Source organism: Cricetulus griseus, chromosome 4, assembly GCF_003668045.3.
Source record: "Cricetulus griseus strain 17A/GY chromosome 4, alternate assembly CriGri-PICRH-1.0, whole genome shotgun sequence".
NCBI lineage: Eukaryota > Metazoa > Chordata > Mammalia > Rodentia > Cricetidae > Cricetulus > Cricetulus griseus.
In genome coordinates this window covers 82,570,159-82,587,481 of record NC_048597.1, presented here as the reverse complement: position 1 = coordinate 82,587,481, position 17,323 = coordinate 82,570,159, and the positions used below count along the sequence as shown (strand labels likewise).

General features: G+C 44.8%; 1 protein-coding gene across 4 annotated transcripts in view; it reads left to right on the top strand.

Moving 5' to 3' along the window:
* Nucleotides 1-10,050, top strand: part of Usp12 (ubiquitin specific peptidase 12) — a 56,325-nt gene extending 46,275 nt beyond the window's left edge. For 3 of the 4 annotated variants that reach the window (XM_027413676.2, XM_027413677.1, XM_027413678.2), the window contains 3 exons: nt 4,256-4,453; nt 5,765-5,843; nt 7,156-10,050. In XM_027413676.2, the coding sequence (XP_027269477.1) occupies nt 4,256-4,453; nt 5,765-5,843; nt 7,156-7,257 (379 nt within the window). In that variant the 3' untranslated portion in view covers nt 7,258-10,050. The remainder of the gene's footprint in view (nt 1-4,255; nt 4,454-5,764; nt 5,844-7,155) is intronic. The other variant, XM_035443173.1, reaches the window with a different exon arrangement.
* Nucleotides 10,051-17,323: the final 7,273 nt, after the last annotated feature.

Sequence of the window (17,323 nt, the reverse complement as noted above, 5' to 3'; positions counted from 1 at the left end):
ACCATGGTTAGATTGTATTATTACTGTGAGTGTGTGTGATGGCACCATGGTTAGATTGTATTATTACTGTGAGTGTGTGCAATGGCACCATGGTTAGATTGTATTATTATTGAGTGTGTGTGATGGCACCATGGTTAGATTGTATTATTACTGTGAGTGTGTGCAATGGCACCATGGTTAGATTGTATTATTATTGTGAGTGTGTGCAATGGCACCATGGTTAGATTGTATTACTATTGTGAGTGTGTGCAATGGCACCATGGTTAGATTGTATTACTATTGTGAGTGTGTGCAATGGCACTATGCACAGAGATCAGAACACTGCATTCAGGAGTCTGTTACCATCTAGGGATTGGACTTAGGTTTCAGGCTTGCATGGCAAGCTGTTTTACCCACTGAACTATTTTGCCAGTCTCTTTTGAAATTATTTGAATGATTCTTTGGCCATAGATGTTGAGGGTAGTCTTTTCTATCTGAAAGTGATCTGCAGAAGTGTATGTATGTACATTGAATGCTCATTCTTAGGGGTGTGTATGTGTGTGCAGAGGCAGAAGAGGACATTGAACATTGGGTTTTCTGTTCCATTGCTCTCTGCCTTATTTTCCCTCTGACAGGGTCTGTTACTGAACCCGAGCTCAGTTTTGTGGATAGCCATCCAGCCAGCAAGCTCACGTGATACTTCTGTCTCTGTGCTTACCTCCCCCCCCCCGTGTGTGTGTGTTGTGTGTGTGTGTGTGTGTGTGTGTGTGTGTGTGTGTGTGTTGCAGGGTCTCGCTATGTAGTCCGGACTGCCTTAGAACTCCCTGTGTAGACCAGGCTGTCTTCAAACTCAGATCTGTCTGCCTCTGCCTTCTGAGTGCTGGGATTACAGCGTACACCACCATACCTTTCTCTGGGTTTTGTTCTTTTTTAAACACATGGATACTAGGGATCCAAACCCAGGTTCTCATGTTTGCATAGCAAGCATTCTTATCTGCTGAGCCATCTCTCCAGTCCCATATTCTTAATGTTAGTGTTAGCAATTAAGGCTCAGTGAGAATTGCTAGATGAGCAATGCCCAGTCTGGAACCATATATCTATGATTCATATCACCAGTTTTTTGGCTTAGATGTCTTAGAAAGGAGTCTTGCAGATATGTATCTTGTTAAGTGTCACATATTTGTAGTATGTCTTGGGTGTTTGAGTGTCCCTGTGCTTATGATTTTCTAGGACTTGGTACCTGGTATATAGTCATGCTCACAGTTAAGATTATCACAGAAAAAGATACAGAGCAAAGGGCAAAGCCAGGCAGGCTTCCAAGAGGCCCTGATCCAGTGAAGTGACACAGGACACCGAATTTCCCCTCTCTTAATGATATCATGGGAAGCTCTTTGCGGGCTCCATGCCCAGGGTTCCTATATGTACTTGTCACATAGGCAAATGCCTGTGCTACCTTGCTCCAAATTCCAGGATCTCAGAAGGGGAGCAGGTATTCAGAATAATACTGATCAAGCAGTTGGGGCCCAGGGGGTTAACTGACATACATGGGATTTGAGGTGCTCCTTAGCTCCCAAGTGCCCAAGTGCCGCTTACTGTACCAGTCCTAGAGCCAGGCTTCTTGGGGGTGGGCTGGCCATTCTGAATCTGCACATATGACACTGCTGTTGCCTCTGCCACTGAACTCTCAGTTAAGATGATTCCTGTAATTCTGCATGTAAACTACACTTTCCCCTGTTGTAATTTTTAAGTACTTAGTGTAGAGATATGCAAAGATTGCAAATACTTCATTCTTCATTAAACTGCCATTTGAAAAACTTCAGGTACACTCAGACATCCCTGTTGGAGTGGGTTATCATTTACTACTGTTCTGTGTCCCTGTAACTACAGTTCAGCTGATGGTGAGGGAGGTCTCTGGTGGCTCTTCTGCCCCACTGTCTCATCACGTTCTGAGCTCAGCTGAATTTCTTGTACTTACCTTGAAACGAGCCATTTCTGTGAAGGGCCCTGGTCCTGTTCAGGGAAAGTGACATTCGAAAGCCAGGGCTCCATGAATGTGTGCCTTGCTGTTCAGATGTCACTATTCCTGAGCCCTTCCTGAACTGAGCAGAGGATGTACTCAAAACTGAATGGGCTTCATTGCGATGTCTCCTTTTTAACTTTTGGAATCCCCTCTCTGATAGTGAAGATTGGCTCTGTCATCTTTGTTTTTTGGTTGGTAGCCATATAAGTAACCAATCTCTTTCCCAGCCTGACCCTCTTCCATTCCTCCTGCTGATGCCCTCAGTCTGCAGCACCTCCCTTCTTTGCTTACACAGACTGCTCTTTTTTTGAGCCCATATAACAGTCCAACTGTATTGCTCATAAAAGGAAGAAAAGTAAGCCAAAAATGGGGCATGGAGCAGTATAGGAGTCAAAGTGAACATGTAAAGTCCCAATGGACAGTTGGATAGAATAAATGGGAGCTTTGCTTTTAAAAGAATTGTTTATTGAGTGAGGATTGTAAGGCAACCTTGGGAGAAATAGCATTGAAGAAGAAAGCAAATACTATATTAGAATGTTTCACAATTAAAAGCCAAATTTAGTCCCAGCTTATTTTATGCCCTTCTGGAGCCTGGTGATTTTTACTGTGGCAAACACTCTGAGTTAGTCTTGAATACTGTTGTGGGAGTTTCCTTGGGGAGATAATCATTTGCTACCCAGCTCAGCTCCTGAAGACTGACCAAGGAAATCCCACCATCTAGCTTGGTGTCGCACTGAGTTTGTTGGCGGTGACTCCATGGGGCATGGCTGATGACTTAGGAAAATTAAGTCCCTGGACCCCCGCTCAGCGCTCAGGCAGTCCACATGAAGTCTTCTCTTTGTCCATGTAATTACAGTTCTTACGGAGAAGGAACTGATAGGATTAATGGTAAGAGATATGGTTAGATTTAAGGTCTACTGCTTGATGGACCCCATATCTGACACTGCCAGTGAAGCCAGGAACCTGAGACCAGGTCATGGGGGAAACCTACTCCTACCACACTGCTAAGTGGGAATAGATAGCACTTCAGATCATTATAGCTAGGCTCAAACACATTTTTACCAACTAGAGTGGCAATTGAAACAACACATTTTTGCCAATGAGAAATAAATAGGCTTACTTATTCCTATAGTGTAAAAATCTGTGCTTTGGAATCCATCGAATTCCTGGGGAGCATTTTCTGTACCCTGCTGCTTGTGGAAATGTCTTCCCAGCACAATGTTGTCAAGATGTCTGGAAAAGTGGTGGTAGTTGAGACAGATCCATAGCCCGATTCATTCACTGTTTGAAGCAGTGGCTGTGTTGTGCGTTGTTCAGCTTTGTTGTGGAAGAGAATTGAGCCCTGTCTGTTGAGAACACCATGCACCGAGTGCACTTTTGCTGAGCGTTGTCTCAGATGCAGTAATTTTGCTGGGGTCCAGAAGTTGCAGTGCCTCACAGTGCAGCGGACGGCCAGTGACGGGCCCTCTTGGACAGTTGGCCTTAGGATGTGTTGTGGAGTTGCTGGAGCTGCTGCTCAAGTCATTGCCAGTGGCCACACTCCACTTGTCCCTCAGGTCACAATCAGATCAAGAAGTGGGTCATTGTTGTTGCATAGAAAAATAGAGGACAAATGACCATTCTGCAGTGGTAAGAGGACTGGCTCTGGTGGCCGCTCTCTGTTGGTCACTGTCAGCTTCTGATGGCTGCCATGGTGCTCTTCATCTTCAGGGCACTCTGCTCCTCTGTGAAGCTTCTTCACCCAGCACTGCACTGTGCGATCTTTAGCAGTTCCTGGGCCAGATGAGCTGCTCCTGTTGCCAGGTGTCTCTGCTGGATTTTGACCTGTTTTGTACTCCAATAAGAAAACATCTCATATTTGCCTTTTGTTTAACAGCAGGGTTTTTTGGTGTTCAAGACAGGGTTTCTCTGTGGCTTTGGAGCTGTCCTGGAACTAGCTCTTGTAGACCAGGCTGGTCTTGAATTCACAGAGATCCACCTACCTCTGCCTCCCGAGTGCTGGGATTAAAGGCGCCCAGCTTATCAGCAGTTCTATAGTATAAAATAAAGTAAATAAGTAAACTATTAGCAAAAAGCATGAAGTGAGAAATGTGCATTGAAATGATGTTAACAGGAGCATATTTATTAGAATGTATTTCAGTATCAAAGTCACATTTCAAGAGGGACAAAAGTGTCATTCCTTTTGCAGCAACTTCATAGTTCATTTAGCTCACAGTGAATGCTTTCTGAAATTCTGTTTTCGTCTTTGTTTTTTAGGATGAAAGTGAAGAAACTACCCATGATTCTGGCTCTACACCTGAAAAGGTTTAAGTATATGGACCAGCTTCATCGATACACAAAACTTTCTTACCGGGTGGTTTTTCCTTTAGAACTTCGTCTGTTTAACACTTCAGGAGATGCAACCAACCCTGACAGGATGTACGACCTTGTGGCTGTTGTGGTTCACTGCGGAAGGTAATCATGACTGAGGCACGGTCATCATAGAGCATGCTGAAAGTGCTCACAGTGGGCAGAGCTCAGGGACCACCTTGAGACTTTCTTCTTTAAGTTTATGCCTGTGTTTTTTCTGCATGTATGTTTGTGTGCCATGTGTGTGCCTGGTGCCCTCAGAGGCCTGAAGAGAGGGCATCAGATCCACGTGAACTAGAATTACAGATGGTTGAGAGCCAACATGTGGGTGCTGGGAACTGAACCTGGGTCCTCTGCAAGAGCAGCCAGTGCTCTAACCACTGAGCAGTCTCTCTAGCCCCTCCCTAACTCTTTTTGACAGAGTCTTTGCTGTGCAACTCAGTGGCCTGAAATCTCAATCCTCCCACGATAGCCTCCTGAGTGCTGGAATTAACAGTCTGTGTAGCACAGCTGACTAGACACCAACATTCTTCATTTTTTTCAAGTTCAGTTTTAAAATTGGTTTCTGAGATAGGTATTTCATCACTCTTCTTTAAAACCTTTATGTGTTTTAAATTTATGCCTTCATTTTTGTTCTTGTTTATCTATTAGTCTAAGGGTCCTATGTCACAGCCTCTAGAACTTGGCAGTCTGTTGATTTTCTTTACCTGTTTGGTTTTGGGGTTGAATAGATTTTGCAGATAAACTGTCCCTGGGTGTGATTAGGTGTGTTTTGTGTCGGTGGCTGAAAGAAGCATTTCAAATAGCTATGGGAATTGGCTTCAAAAGTTCTCATTTTACCTCCATTATCATTTCCAACAGTTATCATTTCCAACCAGGCAGATTCGTCCTCAGCCCACTCTAACCCTCCTTTCCAACACAGTGTGTGTGCTTGCTGGGTACATACACTTGGATCCCTTTCTTGCAGGGGTGTTGTGATTTGGGGTCTGGACCTAGAGTCTTACCCATGCCAAGTAAATGCTGTGCCACTGAGCTGCATGCCTGGATCTTTAAGAGTATATACCATTCCTCCAGAGGACAGTAGTTAATCCCAGCACCCATCTCAGGAGGTTCACAGCTGCCTCTAATCAGCTCCAGGGGATCTGAAGCTCTTCTAGCCTATCGAGGAGGGCACCTGCACTCAGGCTCACCAACACACACTCGTGCACACACCAACACACACACACACACACACACGCACGCACGCACGCACACATGCACGCACACACACACACACCAACACACTCTCACACACACAAAACACACACACAGCAACACACACAACACACACACTTCTTTTAAATTTGAAATTTAGGACAAGAAGGTAATATGAATAACATTTTTAAAAGTTAACTCTTCTTTTTTCTTTTGTTTTAGTGGTCCCAATCGAGGCCATTATATTGCAATAGTTAAGAGTCATGATTTTTGGTTGTTGTTTGATGACGACATTGTAGAAGTAAGTAGCTTTTTCGCTTCTTTCGAGTTGTGCATTTTCCTCTTTACTTTTTCCCTTCACAGATTTTCACTCTCATGTGGCTGGTGGTAGGTATTAGTCAGTTGTTCAGAGCTTTAGATTGCATCTGAGCTCTACTTTTTCCCCTGTTGTCCAAGCCTGGTGCTTGAGTAACCAACCAGCCTTATACAGCCCAGAGTAAAGAAGGAAGGCTTTTTGTCCGATTGTGTTCTTTTATAAAAATGTTTCTTTTTCTTTAAAAGTGTTAAGCTATATAGCACAGTGCAAAAGTCTTAAACCAGTTATATTAGTTAGGTTTTATTACTTCGATAAAACATCATGACCAAGGCACCTTATAGGAGTTTTATTGAGCTTATGGTTTCAGATGGTTACAATCCATGACAGTCAGAGTTCACATGGTGATCTGCATGCAGGAGGCAGAGAGAGCACACTGGGAATGGGGAGAGTGTTTTAAAATTGCAAAGCCCATCCCCAGCGACACATCTCCTCTAACAAGGACACACCTCATAATCCTTCCCAAACTGGTCTACCAACTAGAGGCCAATTATTCAAACATATAAGTTCATGGGAACCATTCTCACTCAAGCCACCACACCCTTTATGAGTTTTTCTTTGCAAAGGCATACATACTCAAATGTGTGCTTGCTGCCACCAGCCTTGTGAAGAGTGGTACATTTTCAGCACCCCAGCAGGCTCCCCGTTCCTCTTTGGCCAGCACAGTACTCCTATCTCTGCCCTCCATCCCTTGGCACCTATTGTTTGGATTTTTGCTGTGGTGGTTAATTTCTGCCTGTGCTTCACAGTGAATATGCCTGGCTCTTGTCCTTACTTTGCTGAGAGATTCATCCCCCAAAGTGCCCACCACCCCATGTGGCAGTAGTTCCTGCTTACTGCCTTGTACTTCATGGCCTTTTTGTCAGTTACTGACTGCTATGAACAGAAATGCTTGGGTCCTCCTTGTACTGGACCTTTATTGACAGACACTCTTGTTATTCTTGACTCTGCATTAGTCTAGACTGCTGGAGTTTGGCAGTTCACATCCAAAATAGCTGACAATATGTTTCATATGGTTCAATTGACACTTGGAAGGGGAGGTGCTAGTTAAGGGTGTAGCTGTTGTGTTCAGCTTTAGACATATTGCTGAAGGTGGTCCCAGTGTAGCTGTAACACTTGTCAGCCTGTGGCCTAAGCACTGTTTGCCCCATCCTTAGAGACATTGGATCCTGCTGCTTGTTGTAGTTTACAGCATGGTTGTCAGAGCTGGATGTGCTAATGTTTGTGTTTTTCCTCACAGAAAATAGATGCACAAGCTATTGAAGAATTCTACGGGTTGACATCTGATATCTCCAAGAACTCGGAATCTGGGTACATCCTTTTTTATCAGTCTCGGGACTGAAGGGAGCCAAGGTGGAGGAGAAGCGTCTGCATGCTTCTCTGGTTGTTTTGGAAATGATCCAGCTGATGTTCAAGAAGAGAGAGATGCAGGACGCTCAGGGCAGTAGCACACTTTGCATACAATAAAGCAAAGACTGTGGATTAACACGCCCTTCCCATCACAGTAGTTGAATTTTTTGCTCAGGAATCATGCTGTCTGTGCAGTTCCACACAAGGAAGTGAAATCAGAGATAGCAGCTCCTCTTGTAAAGCAGCTGCCAGCTGCCGACACACATTTTCTGTTAACTGCAGCAATGGTGATTTGAGTTCCTCGGGAGGGCAGTGGAAGACTTAGAATGTGCAAGGGTGATGGAGCACACTGCTGTGCGCACACGAGATGCTTACCTTGTGGATGGGAGCAGTTGAGTGGTCTTTTCAGACATACACAAAGTACCTTTGGGCCCAACACTCGCAGTTGCCTTCCTGACGCACAGAGCTAGCAGACACGGAGCCCAGTGTCAGGAAGTCAAGGATACTCTGCTTCTCTGGAGAAGCGTGTGATAGTGTACAGTGTTTGTACAGGGAGGGAACAGTTGGTCAGCAGTGGCTTCTTGGCTCCCCAAGGGGAAAGCCTAGCTTTGTAATGATCATTTTCCTTATTTATTTCATTAAACTGGTGGAGTCCAAGCATTACTGGAGTGCCAGTGAGTCTGTCAGCAGATCTGAGCATATCTCACTAGTTTGTCAGCAGAAGTAGTCCTGTTTGTTTTTAAGGTGAACTGAAAATTGTAGCTGAAATCACTGAGGTAATCATGAGATGAGGGCAGTGAGTGGGTAGAGACTGTCGGAAGGAGCTACCCATGGCTGAACGTTTGCTCTTTGTCATAGTTTGTCACTTGCTTTTTTAAGCTTTAATTTCAGTAAAGTAGAAATCCCCTGTTTCTAGAATGATAAAGGGAACCCCAGTGTTGATACCAGCACGCTGTTGGCCAGTCTCCAAACTGCCCACAGCTGTGTTGTTTTGAGTCCTCTTTTAGCCTTGGGAAGGACTGTTAGATCCATTGGAGCCCCAGCAGCCAGGGAGCAGCTAGAGCCCTTTGAAAGGTTACATTTTTGGTGAAATAGACCAGTAATCTAGAAAAGAAGCCCCTCCCCTCCTGACCTGCTTAGCCCCTTAGAACTGTGTTCAGAAGCCTGTGACACAGTCAGGGAGTTTCCATGTACGTCTGAGCATCAAGTGGTATGGCAGTGACTGAATGTAACTTGCAGGAAGCAATGGAAGACTATAGTCAAAGTCACAGCAGCCAAGCTCTGGGTAGTCCATCACGCTGCACTCTTTGTGCAGTGGGGTGGCCTGTTGATGAGCCCCTAATTTTCTAAAGTTTGAGTAAACTGTTGACTGAGAGGCAAACGGCAAAAAGAAACGTTTTGTGCTGCTATTATTACCATATATTTTCTGTACCTTTGAGCTCAGGAAATGACTTTTATCTGTTTGTCCCATAAGCAGATTTGTAACAGGGTCCCTTAGCTAATCGGGCTTCGCAGACAGATGTGCTGGGAGAAAAAGGTGACCTTTTGACAAACTCATTTTCTAGTTTCTGAAGCCTCCCCCTGGCTGGGGTTTGTGATCTGCCAGCATTGCACAGAGAACACAACGAGGAGCATGGCAGAGTCAGAGCCGTGAGAGCACATCATATTGAGGGCTTAAACCAAACCGTGTTGGAATTCAGAACTGTGTTGTTTTGTGGCTTTGTATTCCAAGAAAAGGCATAAAGTATGGCTGAGCCCTCCAGGCTGCCTTGTGCAGCACTGTGTTTTCTTGTACACGGTTCTCTGACTTTAAAGCATACACAGGAAAAAGCCTAGTTAAGTTCCCGATGGCGGCAAGTTCTAGCATGGGTGCTAAGTTCCCAGGCTCCCGGTAGTCAGCCACGCTCTGCTCAGGTCTGCGCTGGACAGTCTGCAGGGAAAGGACTACTGGCTGTTGGCTCTAACTCTACTTTTTATTTTTAGTGCAGATGGACCTAAGTAAACATTTTGAATTTTATCAGAAACTCAATAAACTTTCAAAACATACAGGGTTTGGGTTGGGGACTAGGAATGTCAGGTATAGTAAGTGAAAAGGGTGACCCGCCCAGCACGCATTTTGAGGTGATTGTTCTTTGCCTGTGAGTATGAGGAGGGCAGATGCAAGTTGCGAACAAGGCTAGCCGCCGTGTAATTATGTACATGTTTGCTGGGGCAGCTGTCCCAAGTTTTGTATATTAGGACAGAAGTTTCTATGAATTATCGTAACTAAAAGTCAATATTCTAAGTTAAGCCCCACTTCTGAGGCGTGTGGCTTCTGTCATAGGAATTTTACCTTTAGAAGGTTACTTAAGATAGGAGCCACATGGCTTAGGAGGGGACAAGGAAATGTGCTATAGTGGCCTTACGGCCTCAGCCATTAGGGTAGGGTTTTCTCTCCTTGATGGCCGTAGGAAGACCTCACTTTCACATAGTCCTGATACTTTGTGTAAGGATGCTTTTCATTACAGATTCTCTTCGTGAGGGATGTGGCTGGGAGCTGGGAGGCAAGGTGCTGGAGTCCTAGCTCTCCAGTGAACTTAACTGTGTGACCTCGGGCAAGTCACTTAACCTCTCTGTGCTTCAGTCTCCCTCTTGTAAATGGGAGTAATACCTACCTCACAGGGTTGTTGTGGGGATTAATTGGAGAGAATGTCTGTAAATCGTTTTAAGGTTCTTGAAGAAGGCGCTATATAAATACAAGATAATATCTATTAAAGTTGGCTTATTTGTGCTTGTTGGTTTTTAAGTATATATTTTTTTCTTTTTGCCCAAAATGTATTTGGAATTAGAAGCATACGTTTAGGACTTTTATTAGTCCTTTTATGTGAGTTCCAGCTTTTGTTACCCAGAGTCCCTAGAAAACCACGCGTATAAAACAGTGGTTTGTGGGCTCTTGTTGCGGAAACTCGTCTGCTGTGTGTTCTCCAGCACTGTGACAGACTTCCCGAGTTGAGCATCTCCTAAGGAAGAAAGATTTATATAGGGTCATGGTTCCAGGGGTCTCAGTTCATGGTTGTTGGCTCCATGGGTTGGAGCCTGTGGTGTGGTGACTCAGTAGGCTAGGAGTCTGTGGCAGATGGACTGCCTGGTTCACAGAGCCAGGGCGCAAAGAAAAAAAAGGGATCTGGGTTCGAACCATTTTGAGAGTCACATCTGCCTCTGAAAGGCCACCAAGCCTTCCCCGTGGACCTTCCTGAACTCAGGGTCCAGACCTGCCTTTATGCAATGACGTGCCTTTTGAGACAGATCCCTAGTTTATATTTTCACATTTAGAATCAGGCTGTAAGAGGTAAGTTCCAGAGGTCAGTGTCTGTCTGTCTGTCCCTCCTCCTGGCAGCACAGCCTTTGCTCCTGTAGCATCTGCCCATGTACTCTGGCTCTAGTCCGAGGAACCTTAGGTGTTACTTTTATTGTGGTGTCTGACCATAACAGCAGAGTGATGCTGGCCTCGTAGAGTGGGCTAGGAAGTTGTCCCCTTAGACTTTCTAGACAAGAGTATCAAAAGGGTTTTTCTGTTTGTTTTTAACTGGTTACTGGTACTTACACTTGTAAGTCATCCTTGAGGAATTGGAGAGCATGTATACACAGTCTTTGTCCCTAAACTCACTGAGAAGCTGGGCAGTTGGCATGCGCACGCCTTTAATCCCAGCACTCGGGAGGCAGAGGCAGATAGATCTCTGTGAGTTCAAGGCCAGCCTGGTCTGCAAGAGCTAGTTCTAGGACAGCCTCCAAAGCCACAGAGAAACCCTGTCTTGAAGAAAAAACAAAAACAAACAAAAAAAATGAACTGTCTTAATATAAAGAAAAGAAGCTGTCTTTCTCTGATCAAATGAGCTATTCCTAAATCTGGATAATTGTAGAATGTTCTGGTTCTAAATTCCCAAAGGTTTTCCTTCACTGACAGGAGGTGGAGAGTCCCACCCCCAGAATTCCTTGGAGGTTCTAAGCAGGTTCTGGGCTCTGCATCATGTGTGTGTGAGCCTACTGTCAGTCTAGCACTGACCTGATGGGAGAGTAGCAGATCCTCACAGCATAGACAGAGGAAGCTTCGAGAGTGTAACATGCACAGCACTTGGAAGTTGCCACATGGGTTGTTGTGCCAGAGTTGAGCTGGGACCACACTGGAAAGGGGAGATCATGGTACTGCTGACCTGGGACTGCCTATTCAGCTGTGGGAGGAGCTGACAGTGGGAAATGAAGTGTCAAGCCAACGAACACCATTGGAAGCTCCTTTTTTTGTTGTTTTTTGTTTGTTTTTTTGAGACAGGATTTCTCTGTGTAGCCTTGGCTGTCCTGTCATGGAGCTCACTCTGTAGACCAGGCTGGCCTCCAACTCACAGAGATCCACCTGCCTCTGCCTCATGCCTTTAGAAACTTTCTAAATGGTATTCCTAGAACCAGCTACAATGTTGCATTAGAAGAGTCTCACACTCCTTCCCAGATGTGGCAGCCCACTGGAAGTACCCTAAAGGTTGCAGGTATATGGCCTCACATTTTCTGTTTTTTTGCTCTTCATGCTAGATGAGGGTGGATTGCTACAGTTTACTATTGGAAAGTCACCTCTGGTTCTTTTCTAAGAACAGAGAAGGGTAAGCTGAATACACCAGCCTCGAGGTTTCAAAGAGAGTTGAGCTGATATGGCCTCCTGTTTGAGGAAACAGGCTGGTATAAAATAAAATCAGTGGCATTGGGCATGTCCACTCTATATACAGAACACTTCACTTGGAAGGATGCTTAGGTTTGGGGGATTGAAAAAGCTTTATAGCCTCTATGATGAAAGACATTTAAAAATACCTGCCTGCAACCCTGGCACTCGAAGTAGGTGCAGGAGGATCAGGAGTTCAAAGCCACCTGTTCACAGGGGATTTGAGGCCATTCTGGGCCACATGAGACCCTGTCTCCAAAAGGAAGTGTCAGAAGCATGACCTACTATGTGATAGTGTTATTTGTAATACTCCCCAGTAAAGCCCTGAAAGCACAAACTGGGTCACTTGTAAACAGTATTGAAGAAAAATAAAACACTTTTACTATGTTTCTAAAAACTCATGCTACTCTTGCTGTGTTTGTTCCTTTTCTATTACTGTGAAAACACCCTGGCCAATGCAACTTAAAAATGAAAATTCTGGGGCTGGAGAGATGGCTCAGAGGTTAAGAGCCCTGACTGCTCTACCAGAGGTCCTGAGTTCAATTCCCAGCAACCACATGGTGGCTCACAACCATCCCTTACGAGATCTGGTGCCCTCTTCTGGTGTGCAGATATACATGGAAGCAGAACGTTGTATACATAATAAATAAATAAAATCTTTTAAAAAAATGAAAATTCTGAATTGAGCTTACGGTTTCTAGAGGGTTGGTGTCCTTGAGGGTGGGATAAAGGCACGGTGGTGGAGACACAGTACACTCAACTTGAGGAAACTTGAAACTCAAAAGCCTACCCACCAGCAACACACCCTCTAACTCTTCCCAAGCAGTTCCACCAACTGGGACTGAGTATTCAAACACAGGAGTCTGGGAGCCATTCTCTCAAACCGCCACACCCACCAAAAGAAAATGCTCCTTTAAATACGGTATGAACATTGTGATGTCGATTTGCATGCATTATACACATTCTGTTCTCTGTGCTAAACTGTTAGTTAGAGCTAATTACAAGTTACATTAGTTCAACTTGATGTTATTCCGGTGAGGTGGTTTATGATCTGTGCCAGTGTGGGTGGGTGGAAAGCTGCTCCTGGGCTACAGTCAGGAGCATGGCATGGAGTGGCAGCGATGAGACTCAGAAGATGTGACTGGGATGTAAGACGAGAAGAGCGCCCGGGAAGAGTCCTATTTCTCCGGTTTTTTCCAACGAGGCAATAAAAAGAATGCAGGGAGAGGAGCATGTCTGTGGATGGAATGCCTAGAGTTTGGTTACTGCACATATGTGCTTCCAGTAAATTGACTTTGCCTAACATTTCCAGAGGTCAGGAGTGCTAATGACAGGACAGCGTGTCATTATTGAGACTCTCTGAGTTTGGGCTACACCAGTTAGCCTCTGCACCACATGTTACAAGTGCAAAACCATCCTGTTGAAATTTTAGGCTAGGTGGAGTTGAAACAGGCTGGTATGCTCCATAAAAAGACCGTTTTGGTGCCCACCCTTGCAGAGTGTCGAAAAGACTGCCGATTCTGGTTTGTGTCAAGTTGACAAAACTTAGCTAGTACATCATGGCCTTCCAATAGTCTTGATAAACAGTACATTAAAAAAAAGAAAGAAAGAAAAAGAAAGAAAGGTTTGCAGTTAAACTAGTTTGAAAACTGGCCAATCCCTTTGGACTTAACAGCTCAGCCTGTTTGTGTGGACATTGTAAGACATCGGTTTTTAAGGGGCTGGAGAGATGGCTCAATGGTTAAGAGCACTGACTGCTCTTCCAGAGGATGGAGGTTAATTCCCAGCACCCTACGTGGCAGATCACAACCATCTTTAACTCCAGTTCCAGGAGATCCAATGTCCTCTTACCTGCTTGGGCACCAAGCACATTTCTCATAGTGCACACACACAAATTAAAGCAAACACTAATACACATAATAAAAAAAGATTTCAGTAAATGTATAAAAAGCTCTACTACCATTCATGTTGGACATACATCACACTTTCCCCACCTCCCTCATTTTCTCACTAAGTATGAGCCTCTTTGAAAACTAGAAAGCACAGAGTTGACTGTCATGCTCATTGATAGTGTTAATCCAGAACACCCTGGAAACAGCAGACACTCAAACTTGGAAAGCCAGTGTCAGCATGAATCAGCCATCTGTGTTTCTATGAGGCCTCTTAATTGATCTGTCCTGTAGATGATATGACCATGTCCCCTGCACTGACGATGAATCAGCCTTGACTCCTGAGGGTTAATTCTTTGGTTTGCAGGAGAATATTGTGTTAGTCGGAGTTCTCTAGGGGACATTCATTGTGCAGGATCCTCTGCAAGAGCACTGTTGAGCCCTACTTATTTTTTTAATTATGTGTTTTGGGCATGGGAGTGCCTACAGTGCAAATATCTATATGGGATTTATTAGAATGACGTATAGGCTGTGGTCCAGCTAGTCCAACAATGGCTGTCTACTAACAAAAGGTTCAAGAACCCAGTAGTTTGTTCAGTCCGCAAGGGTGGATGTCTCAGCTGATCTTAAATATAGACTGGAATCATGAAGAAGTAGACTCTAATGCCAATGACGTGTGGCCCAGATTAAAGGTGGATTGTCCTACCTTAAAAGATCCACATTAGAAGTGAGTCTTCCCACTTTAAATGATTTAATTAAGAAAAAAATCCACACACCCCCACCCCCCACCCCCCGAGGTGTGCCTAGCCATTTGGGTTTTAGTTCCCTTTCAGATGTTGTCAAGTTGACAACCAAGGACAGCCATTACAGGTATTTAAGCTATGTGTGGCTTTATTGGCATACTGGGTGGTGCCGTGACTGGCTAACTCAGCCACGCTCTTTGGTTTCCCAGCAGTAGTTACAGAATCCAGAGTTTAACTGTTAGTGACAAGGCTGGAAATAAGATGAAGGAAGTCTCTCCAGAAGTCTTTTTAGGATGCTGATGTTGATTACTTTTACCTAGGAAGTCACTTCTGCAATTAAAGGGACTCTGTCCATTTTGATATTTTATGAGCCTAATTTCCATGACTTGGATGCGATTATTGTCAGATTTGGGCATCTCAGTGAGTCTTCAAATCAGGGTCAGAAGGAGTTTAATAGGGGAGTTACTGTTTTCCTGAGGATTAAAATAAGCAGAGAATGGAATTATTACTTAATCAATTACATTGGGTACTTGATTAAAAACATAAATGCGATTTAGCCTGGAATTATCCTCTGGTTTGCTGTTCTCCAAAATGAGTTTACAGTAATAAGGGAGCAAAGCCTCCTATACACAGGCAGCTACCCTGACACTGTGGCTCTCTGGGGGCATCGACTTCTGACAAGGATTTTGTGTTCATGAAATATTAGGGGAAGGTACTGATAATCCAAGCGCTGAGTCACCCACATCCACTGAAGGTCGATTAAGACAGTATGGCAGGAGGACAAAGTTTGCAGTTTTGGAATCAGATGTTGACTTCTCTGTCTAAACAGCTGTGCAAATCTGACCAAATTACTTAACCTTATCAAGTCTTTTTCAAATGAACCTAAAATAGACATAACAGTAGCTGCTTTGCTGGCTTGTTTTTAGGTTGTTGAGACACTGTACATAAAAGGTGTGGTGACTCATGCCTGGAATCCCAGCACTTGAATGACCGAGGCAGGAGAATTTCGGTGAGTTTGAGGCCAGGCTGGGCTACAAAGTGAGGCCCTGTCTCACAATGAAAAACTGAAACATTCATACGTGCTTAACACAGCCTCATTCTTGGTATATGGATAGCCAATAGTGAAAGCATTTGGTGGAACACTATTTAGGACATCATTGGTACTGATTCCAGAGCAGGAGGTCACTTTCTTCACCCTGGGAAGGGAAGCACACAAAACTAAGTGGTTCTCAATTTCAATACTTTGAGAGAATCTTCTTGGGAGCTTTTGAAATGCCCAGGGTCCCAGCCTTTCTTGCAAAGCTCTGACTCTAGTTCACCTGCTTTGTGGATGGGAATCCATGTCTTCTTAAGGCACTGATGATATTAAATGCAGGGTGCAGGGGCTGAAGAGGACTGCACTGGTCCCTCAGCAGAGGGTGGGTGGTCCTCAAGGAGAGGTTGCCTTGTCAAGGTCTGGTTACATGTGGGTGCTGGGAACTAAACCTGGGTCCTCTGCAAGAGCAGCCAGTGCTCTTAATTAACTACTTAGCTCTAGTTGTTTAATAAATTATGTGTATATGTGGGGAGTATGGCATGCATATGCAGTACCTACAGAGGCCAGAAGAGGGTGTCATCCTCTGGCGCTGGAGTTACGGAAGGTTATGAAGCACTAGATACCATAGGGGCAAAACTTTAGCCTCCACCCCAAGAACTGGGATGACCATGACAATAGGATCTTAGTGCCAAAGTGGGAAGCTTTTGAGGGTCACAGATGTGATGGTAAGCTAGCTGTCTGCTGGAAGATCAGCTGGAAGCCAGGTTGTGTTGGATACAGCCTGGGTTTCAGAGGGATACAGTTGGATACAGAGGGTTTCAGAAACATCTGTCATGAAAAGCCAGGTTCTCCAACACTTCCTGTTTCAACCCAAGGCTCCTCCCAGCAGAAGTATGTTGAAACCATCTGCCTTGCTCCAGGAGCTCCCCGTAAAACACCCCAAGAGTTGCTGGTCTAGGGACACTTTCTAACGCCACCCTGGTTCTTGAGGGCAGAGAACACTGAACAGTTCACACCAGCTTCCCATGGAAGGCATAAGACTGATGAGAGGGGGTCCTTTGAAGATCCAAAAGAGGAGGAAGCAGCTCCCTGCTGTGCTGGTCTCTTTGAAATGACATTTTCCTCCAAGGTCAAGAATGCATTGAGCAGGCTGGAGAGATGGCTCAGCGGTTAAGAGCACTGACTGCTCTTCAAGAGGTCCTGAGTTCAATTCCCAGCAACCACATGGTGGCTCACAACTATCCGTTATGAGATCTGGTGCCCTCTTCTGGTGTGCAGATATACATAGAAGCAGCATGTTGTATACATAATAAATAAATAAAATCTTTTTTTAAAAAAAGAATGCATTGATCTTTGCAGATGTTCTGCAGAAATCCCCCAGTCTAAGCCGGGCTTTGGTGGCGCACGCCTTTAATCCCGGCACTCCGGAGGCAGAGGCAGGCGGGTTTCTGTGAGTTCAAGGCCAGCCTGGTCTCCAGAGTGAGTGCCAGGATAGGCTCCAAAACTACACAGAGAAACCCTGTCTCGAAAAACCAAATAATAAAAAAAATAAAAATAAAAAATCTCCAAGTCTAGAGGTCAGATCTTCAGTCTACTCTCATGCTGTGGTGTGGATATTGAAACGAGAAGGTTGAGTGAAGCCGAGTGGTGGTGGCACACGCCTTTAATCCCAGCACTCGGGAGGCAGAGGTAGGTGGATCTCTATG